At 37.5% G+C, this 15,930-nt stretch overlaps 1 protein-coding gene across 1 annotated transcript in view; it reads right to left on the bottom strand.

Moving 5' to 3' along the window:
• The window catches only part of LOC139980109 (uncharacterized), a 134,376-nt gene that overhangs the window by 63,263 nt on the left and 55,183 nt on the right, over positions 1-15,930 (bottom strand). Inside the window, exons 4-5 of the mRNA XM_071991495.1 lie at positions 4,357-4,516; positions 3,133-3,166 (exon numbers count right to left, since the gene is read on the bottom strand). Coding sequence (XP_071847596.1) covers positions 3,133-3,166; positions 4,357-4,516 — 194 coding nt within the window. The remainder of the gene's footprint in view (positions 1-3,132; positions 3,167-4,356; positions 4,517-15,930) is intronic.

The following is a 15,930-nucleotide window of genomic DNA, read 5'->3' on the forward strand; positions in this document are numbered from 1 at the left end:
CATAGCCTAGGCATACAATAACTAGGAATTAGGATAACTGTATGTGCGACTGAAACTGCCATGCCTATGATTAGGAGAGCTGGCATAATGAAATCGAATTTGTGGATCGTAAAACGAGAGAGAATAGCCTTGCATGTAATTACAGAAACCAGTCTGAACGTAAAATTCTCGCATTGCTTGTACATTACTCGTATTACACTAGGGCCTATGGCTAGTAGTAGTATGGGCCTAGGCTACACAGACTTTTTTTCATTAGATCTCCATCTTGTTCTTTCTACTTCCAAAAAATTCCTCTTCTTTTATGGTCAGTCGGATAATCAAACAACAATATCCATGTTCTGACCGATCGCAGCATCCCCAGCACCATTTCTTTCATAATTTCGTACTTTTTTCGTGTACACAAACGATAGTCTATACACTGTGAGTATGCGTGTCGTCTGCTATAAAGTTTTCAAGTGGACCTATTTTACCACCCTGTGTGGGCGTTTTCCCTCTCGACCAATCCAAATCGGTTACATGGTTGGCCAAACTCTCTCTATATACGGCTCTGAACGATGACATTAACTCCGCAACTCAAAACCGCAGCAGCCCTACCAAATTACGGAAAATATGGTCGCGTTGGTTGTACAAAAATAAGATCTGAACGATTTTGCCGAAAAAGATTAGAATTATGAATACTTTTTGCACTGATTCGGTTGAACTTAATCACAGCAGGGCATCATGTTCCCATATGTTTCATGTTAATCCAATGAATGCGTCCATGTCTGTCAATGTCAATCTATAACCATTAGCAAGAAGTCAAATCAATTGTTTCCTATATCCTCATGGTTTATGAGAAATGCAACAAATGTCCTATGACAAGAGTGTAATTGAAGTTGCTTCCCTTTGCAGGATCCGCCTGTGTGCATAGGCTACACAAAAGCTTTGATTTCTTGAGAAAAAAAGGAACCCATAGATCTATATAGGTCAATGGAAGATTTGAAACAATATGGAAAGCTACTGCTCTCTTGTATAAATCAAAGTTCAGTTTCAGCCTTCGTAAGAATAAAACAAAGCCACTGTGCGGGGATGATAAAGCAATTAAAGGATGCTTAATTAAAAATGTTCATCTGTACTTCCCGACAAATTAGGTTCATTAATCCATTGAAAGTTTCCAAAGGTCTTTACGAAAGAGCAACTACGGCTAAAACGGGATTCAAACAAGTATTTGTGCTTCTGTGTTTTATTCCTGGAAATAAAGCAGGACTTGTAATCTTGAAATTCATAATCCGAATTCGGTTCTTCCCAATAGTTCTTATGCTCCTCCAATAAAATCAAATACAATTTTCATTTTCATGATATGTTCAAGTTATGGAATTATCGAGTTTCTATTGAAATCTCTTTCCGACGTCTTATAGGTTGTAACTGTCTTGTGGTCTCTGCAATACAACCTATTTAATAACATACACTAGGCAATTACGTTACCATGGTTACCCAACACGCATCCATGTAGGTTAGTTCGCGGTAAATTATTCGTAAGTTAACATATTTTAAGCGACCGCGGACCTTTGTGTAAAGCGCAATTGTTTAATTGACCAGAATAAGAACCGAAATAAGCCTATACTGCTTTTAAAATAACCATGAAACTAATGGAACATCAATTTTCATATACGTTAATATTGTTAATGACTACATTAATGTTAACCTTTTCTTCTCTTTTCTTTTCTATTCTTTAGATTCTTCTCTTTTTCCTTTGCCCTCTTCTTTCCCAACTAAACGCAAGGTCACTTCATTGTATACAAAGCAGTTGAAATGCATCATCAATTCTTCTCTCGTTTTTGAAGCCAGACTGTGATTCATTGTAACTACTTTCACTCCATGTATGAAGATTTTTTACAAAGGACATAGAGGAGTGTTAAAGGCACTTCCTTTGCTTAGTAATGATGAATAGGCCTAACTATCCCAACAAAGACACCATTATCTGCTTAATACGTAAATATATGCACATATAAGCAATAAAAAAAGAAATAATTGCATTTCATGAATATCTAGTAATTCTCTATATTTCTTATCACCCCTATACCCCAACAGCAAAAAAATATTAACAATTCATGGAATCATGAAACACTCTGCACAAATCCATGACCCTTTAATCATCTGAGGTTCATCAAAAAAAGTGACTGGACTACATAGTCAAATACAAAGACTATTAGCAAAAAGTGAAAAATCTACTGGAAAAAGCCTATGTTGGCAAATATGTACAAGTTACAGGGCCTGACGTTTCGATTCTAACATATCTTCTTCAGAGGCTACGGTCAGCCTGTGAAGAAGATCCTGCTAGAATCGAAACATCATGCCCTCTAACTACAGAAACCAATTTAGGTCAGTTCTTCAGATGCGACAAAAACATTTAATGATATATTTGCAGAGTAGTACAGGTTTGTCGAAAGCAAATGGTGTTTAATGTCATCCAAGGATGCCATGTTACTCAAATAAAGTTAACAGAACATGTTTTGGTTGAGTTATTATACTTTATAAAACAAGAGATTAACATAAAATTAATGCCTACATTGAAGAACTGACGTCATCATTAATTAGTCTTGAAGGATTATTTCAGAGATTAGGGTAAGTGAATATCTTGCAAGTCGGAATAAATATCGAAACATTACCAGCACTCATTTGTGTGTTTTTTTTTAACTATAACATAGCAAGACAAATAGTGTGACTAAAGTCATACTTTAAGTGGATGTTCTACCGTTACGTGTGAGAAGGAGAGTAAGGTTAGGGGGGCAGGCACCAGGTATCAAATCTCTAGGTTGGAGGAATACCGTAAAAAAAATTAAAAGTGCCAAGGCGATACGAGATAAGTTGTCAATCTACCCCTCATAAATTATCGGAGCATAAGACTAAGGACAAGCAACAAACTTAAAGTGTTCATGTTATGTCCCCCTCTATAGAATCCATGGATATAACTTTAGCCATAAATTCGCAAACTGTTTATTTACAAGATTGCGTACCACAACTCATAGCCCGAGCAGGTTTTCGTTAAAAGACGTTTTGTGGTTACTTTGGTCGATTATGACCCTTTATGATCCGATTATGGTCGATTATGACCCTATTTAAGAGAGTAATAACGTAAATACGTTGACTTACCGCAATTTAGAAAATATGTCCAGAAGACTCAAACCTGTCAACAAAAGAACAAAATTAGATTGAAACTTCCAGAAAAAGAAGAAGTGAAAACAAACAGAGCAAAACCCATCCCTAAATCGAACCCTATTGAACCCAAATGAATGTAGTCAGTAACGAACACGGACAGACATTTTTGTGGGGAGAAAAGCATTTACGAGCAGTGTAAATATCACGTACATCCTATTCTCTATCAAGCTTCTTTATGAGTATCGTTATAGAGTATGGTTAACGGAATTAAAACAGCGAGAAAGAAGTGTTTGTAAACGATCGACGATAACACGCAAGGTATGCTAGAAGGTTTGGCGTATTGATGTACTCTCGTCGACTAAAATGGTTCTTCCTAACGCAGGATGGGAGTTTTATTGAGGAGACCAATCATTCACCCGGGGCTAGTGAAGCATGTGTGGGGATGGGAGTTTTATTGAGGAGACCAATCATTCACCCGGGGCTAGTGAAGCATGTGTGGGGATGGGAGTTTTATTGAGGAGACCAATCATTCACCCGGGGCTAGTGAAGCATGTGTGGGGATGGGAGTTTTATTGAGGAGACCAATCATTCACCCGGGGCTAGTGAAGCATGTGTGGGGATGGGAGTTTTATTGAGGAGACCAATCATTCACCCGGGGCTAGTGAAGCATGTGTGGGGATGGGAGTTTTATTGAGGAGACCAATCATTCACCCGGGGCTAGTGAAGCATGTGTGGGATATAGTATGTTGTTTGGTTTTAACCTTCGCGGTTGTGCGAATCGCTGATGGAATTTAATCCATTTATTTATCTACCTGGTACTGTTTTCTCCCCATATTTCAGGATTAAATTGCTTATGCAATGTTTTATTGAGAATACTTCAGCAATTCCATGGAATTAGAGTATTCAAAGCGCCTGTTTAGTGGATGGCGCTATATACGTTTAATATATGGCGCTGTACGTTTATCTTAATAGAGAATACAGCGACCGTATTTTTGTTGGATTTCTTACAATAATCTCCTTGCAATAAATAATCAACAACTCATTTGAGAGAAAGGAATACAAAGTTTCAAGAGCTTGAACAAGCTGCATGGGGTTGGCTAAGTGCTAGATTATGACGTCATATCAGGTATAACAGCTGAAGCCAATCAAGATATCCTCAGCTGTTAACTCGTTCCTCAACTTAGATATCCTTACCTGTTAAGTCTTGTTTTTCCTTACCTGTTAACTCGTTCCTCAGCTTGATCCGTTCCTGGATGTCTTCTGTAGCTTGTAAAATATGATTCGTAAAGGCAACTAAGCTGGATTTATAAGTAGCATCTTCGGCTTTTCCTAATTCTTCTACAATAAGATCAAATCGGTTGCTTTTCTTGCACGATTCCTGTTTGCCATAACAAAACAAAAAGTAGAAATGAAGTGAAATGATTACATAAAAGCCAATGTGCAGAAATGTAAACTTAACTTATAGAGCGTAGAATTGTGCAAGGATAACAAATACATGAATGTAAGTAAAACATGTTTTCTCTTGAATAGTTGTTAATTATTCTACTAAACCTGTTGAAAGGAAAGCGGTTCCGACATTACATATGTTTACCTATCAGATGAAAAGTAACACTTGATTTTCTGCAAACATTTTAGGGTGGCAGACGCTGCACCTCTGGGGACAAGGGCGGCGGAAGCACTTTTAATCTGGGGGGGGGGGCACCGACATCAAAGGGCACTTTGCAGAAATTCGATTGGACTGATGCAGCCTTATATTTAGTAGCCTTTTTAACTCTTATTGTATTATCTTATTTGCGTATACACATCACTCCATCAACGACCCCAATTTTTTGGTTTTACAAACCCCTCAGATGGCTGGAAACGGCCCTTCCCGAGTGTTCATTCTGGTTCCCTGGCCTCTTGCTAACTTGAGACACCTCAATTTTTATGTAGAAAAAGGGCACATTTTTAACCTGAGGAAAAGTGGGGGGGCACGTGAGCCCTGTGCCCCCCCCCCCGGTTCCGCCGCCCTTGTCTGGGGAGTGGTAGAGATTTTTCCGAGCGATGTAGCTACAATATTCAGCAAGAATCAATGCGCAATTACTTTCACATCTCTTTGGGGTTTTTTTCTGGTGTGTAGAAGAAGGCATTAAAATAATCCATTCATGCCCCGAATCTTTTGCCATAGGTCCTCCGTGTGGGGAAGTTTGGGTTTGACCAATTAGTTTACATGCTGAATTGACTTCGCGTATACAAGGATCACATTTGTTTTGCGTTAAATTCAACAGAAGTATATATAGGCCTACATCATCTGCCGGTGATGGTGGGTAATTAGCCATACACTGTATCATGCAAGAGTTGTGCCAAGCAGTAACTAGCATAGATTAAGAATATGCCAGACAATGTAATCATTTAATGGTAATATGACTTCAGGCGTCTTTACGTCACAGACTGCTTACGAAAGCGGAAAGTTATACATCGACTCGAATGTATCAGCATCATGGATGTAGATTAATGTTCTCGGTATGGAAGAAATACTTCCATGGTCCCAGTATGGAAGTAATACTTCCATGGTCTCAGCATGGAAGTAATACTTCCATGGTCTCAGTATGGAAGTAATACTTCCATGGTCTCAGTGTGGAAGTAATACGACCATGGCAGTATGGAAGTAATACTTCCATGGTCCCAGTATGTAAGTAATACTTCCTCTTGTCTCAGTATGGAAGTAATACTTCCATGGTCTCAGTATGGGAATAATACTTCCATGGTCGCCGTATGGAAGTAAAACTTCCATGGTCCCAGTATGGAAGTAATACTTCCATGGTCTCAGTGTGGAAGTAATACGACCATGGCAGTATGGAAGTAATACTTCCATGGTCCCAGTATGTAAGTAATACTTCCTCTTGTCTCAGTATGGAAGTAATACTTCCATGGTCTCAGAATGGGAGTAGTACTTCCATGGTCTCAGTATGGAAGTAATACTTCCATGGCTGTATGAAAGTAATACTTCCATGGTATCAGTATGGAAGTAATGCTGCCATGGTATCAGTATGAAAGTAATACGTCCATGGCTGTATGAAAGTAATACTTCCATGGTCTCAGTATGGGAATAATGCTTCCATGGTCTCAGATGGAAGTAATACTTCCATGGTCTCAGTATGGAAGTAATACTTCCATGGTCTCAGTATGGGAATAATACTTCCATGGTCTCAGTATGGAAGTAATACTTCCATGGTCTCAGTATGGCAGTAGTACTTCCATGGCCTTAGTATGGAAGTAATACTTCCATGGTATCAGTATGAAAGTAATACGTCCATGGCTGTATGAAAGTAATATTTCCATGGTCTCAGTATGGGAATAATACTTCCATGGTCTCAGTATGGAAGAAATACTTCCATGGTCTCAGTATGGCAGTAGTACTTCCATGGCCTTAGTATGGAAGTAATACTTCCATGGCAGAAACGTGCTGTTAGTTGTCACTTGCAAAATGTTTCTCTTTTTTTTTCTAATCAGCGATCGTGGTTTCATTCAGTATCAAATGTCACACAAAAAGACAACACAACATTGATCAGATGAAAAATATAAACAAACACTCCCTGGGTTAAAGCAGCATTTAGGACTTCCGTGCGCGAGAACAAATAGTTAAACTTGTACTAGTTTATAGATTACAAATGCCCCGAGAACTAATGCGATTAGTATGAATATGTCGAGTACAAATCCACGAGTGCGAGTACCGATCTACGAGTGCGAGTGTAGCTACTAACAATATCAATCGCCACAAAGTTGTGAGACTTTTAAGACGACACAGATATGACGAGGAGGTGGGCGGGGATACAGCACCTGAAACCAGTATGAATAAGGGGACATGGAAGAAGTGTATTCTCAAGAGGGTATTCTTAAGACCTCAAATGAGAGTGGATGGAGCTCGGGGACATACATTTAATGACCTGACTTGGTTCTAGGTGCGGAGATGCTGAAACGAAAGCCAGCGGGGATGGATTTTGTGCAGTTGGTTATGGAAGTCGATAAGAATTTGTAAAGGAAAAAAAAATCGCATTAGCCTATGTCATAGGAAATTGACCAGAATAAGAACCTTAATAGGCCACCTGCTTTAAAATAACCATGAAACTAATGGAACATCAATTTTCATATACGTTAATATTGTTAATGACTACATTGATGTAAACCTTACTTCTCTTTTCTTTTCTATTCTTTAGATTCTTCTCTTCTTCATTTGCCCTCTTCTTTCCCAACTAAACGCAAGGTCATTGCATTGTATACAAAGCAGTTGAAATGCATCGTCAATTCTTCTCTCGTCTTTGAAGCCAGTCTATTTGGCTAGACTATAATCATTGTAACTACTTTCATTCCAGGTAGATGACGATTTTTACAAAGGACGTATAGGAACGTTCAAGACATTCCCTTGGCTTCGTAATGATGTATAGGCCTAACTGTCCTATCAAAGACACCATTATCTGCTAAGTACGTAAATATATGCACATATAAGTATTCAAGATCTTTCCAAATAAAAAGACAGATGTGAACTGATAATTTGGTATACTACCATGTCAGACGAATACCAAGCTCTGTAACTAAGGGATGAGGTTATACATGAAGTCACGTACTATCATGTCAGACGACTACCAAGCTCTGTAACTAAGGGATGGGGTTACATGAAGTCACGTACTACCAAGTCAGACGAATACCAAGCTCGGTAACTAAGGAATATAGTTACATAAGTCACGTACTATCATGTCAGACGACTACCAAGCTCTGTAACTAAGGGATGGGGTTACATGAAGTCACGTACTACCAAGTCAGACGAATACCAAGCTCGGTAACTAAGGAATATAGTTACATAAGTCACGTACTATCATGTCAGACGACTACCAAGCTCTGTAACTAAGGGATGGGGTTACATGAAGTCACGTACTACCAAGTCAGACGAATACCAAGCTCTGTAACTAAGGAATATAGTTACATAAGTCACGTACTATCATGTCGGACGACTAACAAGGTCGGTAACTAAAGAATGATGTTACATAAGTCACGTACTAAACTATGCCAGACGAATACGGAGACAAATATAGGTAAATATATTAAGCAGTGGAGACAACACCCCAACGCCCCTCTCCCCCCCCCCCCCCCCCATCAGCTAAGCCATTATTCATGTACTTCAGGCAAGGCCCTTTGTAGTTTGACGTTCTATATCACTATGCTCTCACAATTCACGTATATATTCATTCCCTTGCATTCTAAGCTTTCGTGTAAGCAAATAAAATAACTCACCGCAGCTTTCCCATAACCGGACGCTTACAAACATAGAAAGAACTTGATTAAATTTGCCTATGGGGATAGAGGTGCGTGTTTAGTGGTAAATGGCAAAGCAAAAAACTTAAAATAATTGATCATTCACAATCCATGATTGAATTAGTTTGATATCTCGATTACGTCTAAGGAAGATAACATGAGCGGATGAATGTTCTTTGGACGTCTATGTTTCATTTACATATTTGCATTATGCAAAAAGAAGTTTTCAATAATACACTTGAAACATGTGATAGTGTACTTGACATACGCTAGCTCCATTATGATCACGTGGCCATTGCTATACGTCAAGTAGGGGAAGTGATGTGGTCTGAACACGAGTATGATCTTCAATTGTTCCATTAAAAAAACTCTGATTAGTTTATACTAGGTCACTATAATGAGGGATCACGAATTACTGGGTGACATGGTCTCACCCCGGGGTCGGGCCCCTGATAATCCCAAGATATACTGAAGATCCTTAACACAACTAATGAAGTTTCAATTCGGACGATGCAAAAGATTCTCTGGTATTAGTGTGTTTTTTATTTTTTTTATTTACTTGTGCTATATCAACTAATGTAATCGTCAATACATTGCCAGGTAATGGTTATTTTAATCGTTAATAAGTCTTGAATCAATCGTTAATTATACTAAATACATCGTCAGGTAAACCTTAATTAATCATCCGTTAATTGTCAAGTAATCGTAAAGCAATCGTCAGTTAATCATCCAGTATACTTTACTATTATAAGTGGTCTGAGTGTTCATCTCTTACATTGATTTTGTAACAATAACAATACTATACTTTAGTGCAAGACATTCAGCATCTGTAATGCAATCTGTAATGAACCGTGGTTTACCACAAAATGTCCGCATTCACTGACATTATTCTGCACATAAACAGCTCAATCAACCATAGTTCCACTCAATCGTAATCACAAATATCTCTGATATTTTAAAAATAATATATATATTCAATTGTCAACAATAATACGAATCAGCTAAAACAAGAACATGTTTTTAACTGAGTCGATCAATAGGACAACAGTCGTCTATGATAAGATAATGGCGTGTACTCAGACCTACCGGCCACGTGACTGTCGAGGTTTGTCATAGTCTGCAATAAGCTCATCCAAACTTTAATTTCATTGACCTCAAAGAAATATCTTAAAAGACACATTAAGTTAAGTACTTGTCTTCTGGGCTTAAAAGAATAAAAAACATTTTATCTTATACCAGACTCCTTAAACACAATTCAATGAAATATTATCTATTCCACGAAATTAACGACAGTGTTTTTTATTATTATTATTTTTTTATTATTTTTTTATAAAAATACAAATTGAATGAATCATATTACGAAGAGGAATTGTACAGATTTCTTGATCTAGATCTGTCAAACATTGCAAGAAAGTTTTCCAGATTAGCCCCCCCAGGGAATGAAATGAACCAGAATTATAATTAAAGTCTACAACAAAGAATCGAAGGTATATACAGACCGAAGCAGCCTTCATAAAGCTCTAGGTCAAAATGCTGGCAAATAGATACTTTGTGATTTTCATTTGATCTAGAAATAATTTATTTTAATATTTCATTAGAGTTAGTGGGTACACATTTTCCTGCCACAGGAGTGGGATATGATTCATTTTTTTCTTAGCTCTACATAGTGTTAAGTGACACAATTTATTCCAATCTGTGAGGTCTACTTGACTAGTTCTAACCTCTAATAAAAGGCTAAAGCACGCTTATTCAGTATGGTATGTTCAATTGTTTACAACTGAATGGTAGGCTGCTTAGCCTATACACAAAAGACGAAATAAAATACTTGGTTACAATTAGCTCTTAGCTCTGCGTATATATGTCGTTATTGCATTGTTAATATCGCATTTCTAGAATACTAAAAAATTGTTTTTCGAATAATGGGAGGTAAAGTCAGATTAAACTTCTTCAAATATGCCAGATAAACACAGATAAACACCAGATAAAACAAACAAGAATTGAGTTATACATAAACATTTCTCCTATAAACTTAATTGATTTAAATTTTCAATATATGGAATTTATGCCTGTCCACACTGTGCTCGTTGCCTCTTAGGATGTCTCGTGTTGTAACTCAGTAGGTCAATAAAGAGTTGTCAATTTGTGTCTTGATTTTTTTATTCGAAACGTGACCGAATAAAATATCACTATAAATAAAGATCTAGCTAAATATATATTTCGAGACGAACAGAACGAAAATTATTTGATCTACAACTAAAGAGAGAAAAAAATGGTTTGTTTTTTGAAATGTACTTCATGTGTAAAGCAACGACTAATACAATACCGTTGTGACTTTCTATTATTTTAGACGCTTGTTCGTTTCCTCAATTTGAGATCAATTTTAATATTTCAACCCTTGCCAACTGTCTATAGTTCGGCGTGCAGCTGTACAGCTGAGTTACGCATATGTTGAGATTTTCATTGTGATTTCGCTTGGTCGAACCTTTTCAATGGCGCCGTCTATTGATCAACGAAAAATCGTTATCGGACCTCTATCACTCTGATGGATTTAAAATTGTCAATATTATCAATTATATTTTAAATCGATGTTCCAATCAATGACCAATCTAACTAGATTGAAAATTGCTAGGTTACAGGATTGCTCTCCCGGATGAGATGTGTCTGAGATGAAGAATTACGTTATCGGAGATTCCTTCACATTCTAATTCTCAAAGTCGTACAGTTGTTGTGTAAAATTATCTTCTTATCTAAGATTGAAAGCTTTAATATACATACAGCTAAGATAGAAAGATTGAAAGCTTTAATATACATACAGCAAGATAGAATGCGAACTGCACTTATATGTATTCTTACTGTGTAAGGATGTAAACATTAACTTTGTAGCTGTTCAAGTTATCTCAAGCACGACCGTCATGTCCTAAAGCTATATAACCCGCCTCCCCCACCCCTCCCACCCCTCCCACCCCTCACCCACCCCACCCCCTCTTCCATATTGGGGAGGGGTTTCTATCATAGTAAAGCCGTTGTCTGTATAGCAGCATCATGCCATCATCTGCTATAGCTCGACTGATCTAAATACCAATTAAGGTGAACCAAATAGCGTTAACCGATGCAGACACGTTAGCAATCAAGCAAATATAGTTAAATTGATCCTCTTCAAGAGATCTTTCATAGACAGAAGCGATTGACTGAAGGTACTCCTTACCCTATACAGACATTTTGACATTTCCACCTAACTCCCAAACAGTTTTGTTCAAGAAAAATATTTTTCTTCAAATAAAAACCACACAACAAGAAGGAACACAACAACATAGTGTTGACAATTTACTTTCAAAGACCATTAAATTGGTGCCGAGAAATGAGACGTCAATCTAATAACAGATTGAGGACACTCAGAATCATCTCAGAATCATCTCAGAGGACACTCAGATTGAGGACACTCAGAATCATCCAATCGATTCACTATTCAACCAATCATCCAAAGCTCGTTTAACTCTCTCGTAATCACATCATGACTTTCAATTCGCCGATCGGTAATTACTTCTATTCTTTAAGAACTCTTCAATTGAGACTTAACCAACCCTCCTGTTCCTCTTTATTCTTTTCTTTCCTTTTCGTTTTTAAGGTAATCCCCTTTCCTCATTCTTCCTTTTAAAGCGTTAGACTGCTTGTTTGTTTTGTTTTTTTTTTTGCTAATATTTTCGAAAGTAAAGTCAATCAAATGTGATAGCATGAGTTGGTGAATCGGCCAAAAATCTCAACAACTGTTGGCTCATCTGAATCTTAACAAAAGCTCGAATGAAATCCTTCAGCGATTCCCCAGAAGTCATTCTTCTGTCACGAGTGACAAGTTATAAGGAAACCGAATTTTCAGATCATCGTATTAATTAGGAGCTGGTTACTAATGTCCTTCGAACTACAGAATAGATCAAAGCAAACCCAGCGCTGACTTTGTAGGCTATATTATACTGAAAAGTAAACTTTCCGACAACACGTCCTTCAAAATGGGTATTAAGCCGAAATCTCTGCTATTTCATTAAAATTCAACAATTGGAAACAAGATTAATGCGACAGGAAAACTCATGATTTCCTCAACCACAAACTTAAGAAAAGGTCTTACTTTTGCGATTGATGTGTGTATAAATAGGGGAGGGTCTACCTGGCCAAACACCGAATATAAGAAAACTTAACAGTGCGGGAATGCTTACAAATTCTCTGTTGCCTAGATTCTTTTTAAATGTAGTATCATGATGTCAGTTGTCTGCTGTGTGAAACTCATTCGTCATCGAGTGCAGCGCTCGAAGTGTAAATCCACCTTCTGGAGTTTATGACAGTAGCTTGCCGCGTCAGTTGCTTGACAATTTAGTACCTGCATACCAATTATTACGGTACTCACCAGAATGCTAACAGGTTTATGGATTCTTTGACACATTTTCTGTGGAGGTCAAAGGTTATTTGAGGTCATTTAAAGTCACTTAAAAAGCTTGTAAACGGCTATTTACGATACCTCCAGTAAGTCCACTTTACTGAGTACACATACCCTATGTTTCTGTGTAGATCAGAGGTCATTTGTTGTAACTAATGGTCAAGTACAATTGGATGACCACCTATGCGTGTACCACAACATTATGATTATATGACAACCTTTGGTTTAACAAGATTTCACGGTGACATGAACTAAGCATGTCAGTCTATAATGAATCAGTAAATACCATCCAGGAGTAAGTTGTCATGTATATATTTGTCCCGTGAAGGGATATGCCGTATGAATCATCCAGTAGTATTCCAGTTTAGTATAGTGGTTTATTTTGTGGTAATTTATTATTGCCTATCAATGAATGAGTATTAGTAAAACGTTAATACTTCAACGTTAAAGTTCTACAGACACCTAGCCAATCTGCCCCATATTCAGTACAGTTATTGAGTGTGATAATCTCATTCAAAATCTGTTGAAATTTTGAAGTTTTAATAAATCCGGGAAACCCATCAAAATGTGTGCAAACAATGACGTGTAGTGTTGCGCTCATCACAATTTCTTATTTTAGCCCTTAATAAGTTAATCCCTCGTTACAAGCCCACATATATCACATAAATAATGTGATGTTCCTCTTTTCAATGAGATAATAATATATTTCAAAATATCGCCTTAGGCAACAAACCTGTGTTCAGTGTCCTTAAAACGAAGGTTGTAAGAACAAAGGAATAACCTAACAGAAAATTAGGCAGTAACTCCCTTTACATCATCAATGTGCATAATTCGCAGCTATTTTCATAATTTCTAATACCTATTAGAGTGATTAGGACAATGTTGTTCATATGTGTCTCTTGACTTTTAATGCAATATAATGACGTCACTCAATTATATGTTACCAGATACATTCATCAAACTTTTAAAGTCATTTGTTTGAGTTAAAAATGATGTACATACTAGTTGCAACAATCTATCGCACGAGCCACAGTTTTCCTTAAACTACTCTAAACATGTAACTCTGGCTCCTAGCTTATACGCAACTACTGTTACTAAAGCAGTGGGTGGCCATATTATTGCTTACGAATAGAGCAGAATAGAGAATTTATCCGTCTTTATGGGATAATCCTTTGATGGTTGTTGGTGTTTTTCTTTCTGCCTTGTTGAGGGCCTACGCCATAGTTCTTCTTTAAATTAACAATAAGACTACGCATAAAGTACGGTAACACATTGAAATGCATTTAATGTAAAAAACCGTCTGTCTAAAGAGAGGACATTTTTAGCGACAATACACAATATATATATATTTGTTATTATATCTTGTTGGTGATGGCATCTAAATAGTCTTCCATTTCATAATTCCATAATCCAATTACAACATATGCAGGTTTTCCCAACAATTATGGTAAGTAATCACCTAGTTATGCTTTAATTTTTGAATTTGGAAACTACACTAGTAATATTTTCTGTTGAAAAATTTCTTATAATGAAAGATACTTTCAAAGTTAAGTGCTATTGCGACATTCTGGGTTTTTGTTTCTGACGGCTAGAGAGATTCACTGGTATAGGATACCTGCAGAAGTGTCCAACTAGTTTACAATACCACCCCCTCCACCCTCCATAGAAAACATTAGAGACATTCACTGTTATAGAATACCCGCAGAAGTTTTCCACTAGTTTACAATACCACCTCCCCCCCCCCCCCCCCACGCACCCTCCATAGAAATACACTACACACCAGCAACAAATATACTAAAGAAGCCAGCAAATTATCATCCGATATCACGATAAGTCAATCAAACTAGAGACATTCACATTTACCCGCAGAGATTTTACATCAGTTTAAAATACCACCCCTCACACCCCTCCCCCCAACCCCCACCCTTCCACACCCCTCCATAGAATGCACTACACACCAGCACCAAATATACTAAAGAAACCACCAAATTACCATCCGTTATCATAATAAGTCAATCAAACTAGAGACATTCACTGGTATAGAATACCCGGAGAGGTTCTACAATAGTTTATAATATCACCTCTACCCCCCCCCCCACCCACCCCTCCATAGAAATACACTACACACCAGCACCAAATATACTAAAGAAGCCAGCAAATTATCATCCGATATCACGATAAGTCAATCAAACTAGAGACATTCACTGGTATAGAATACCCGCAGAGACTTTACATCAGTTTACAATCCCACCTCCCACCCCAACCCCCCCCCCCTCTCCCACACCCTCCATAGAATACACTACACACCAACACCAAATATACTAAAGGAAACAGCCAATTATCATCCGATATCACGATAAGTCAATCAAACTAGAGACATTCACTGGTATAGAATACCCGCAGAGACTTTACATCAGTTTACAATACCACCTCCCACCCCAACCCCCCCCCCCTCTCCCACACCCTCCATAGAATACACTACACACCAACACCAAATATACTAAAGGAAACAGCCAATTATCATCCGATATCACGATAAGTCAATCAAACCTCCAAGACATAAATTTTATTAATCTCACTAAGTGATGTACCTGTCTGGTTTCAACTTGCATGTGAATACTTTGGAAAGATTGAAGCAGCTCTAACAAGTTTAAATGTATGGGCATTGTACATGGAATTTAAAATCTGTTTTGATTATTGTTAGAGGTTAGGAAAACAGAACGCTTTTGCAGCCATCTCATTTCTCTCGGCACTTTTGGAAACACCTCCAACTCTCATCAGAGAAAATCGCTCTTCAAGCTGCGTGAGCATCAATCTAACAATACATTACCATCAAAATTGTGTTCTTAGCAAAGGTCAAAAAGTAGCTTAAAAGAAGTTTCTAGTTGGAAAGGCTTTAGATGAAATGTTAGAATCAATACAAAGCAGGCAAATGAAATCAATTTTCGGATCAAACTTCATCAGTAATTTATTATACATCATGATCGTCGTCATGGAGAATATTTTAAAGCTCTGCTGTATATCTATATATTTTCTTTTGTAATGTTTCTTTTATCAACTTCAATATAACTGGCACT

This window comes from Apostichopus japonicus, chromosome 14, assembly GCF_037975245.1.
Source record: "Apostichopus japonicus isolate 1M-3 chromosome 14, ASM3797524v1, whole genome shotgun sequence".
Lineage (NCBI taxonomy): Eukaryota > Metazoa > Echinodermata > Holothuroidea > Aspidochirotida > Stichopodidae > Apostichopus > Apostichopus japonicus.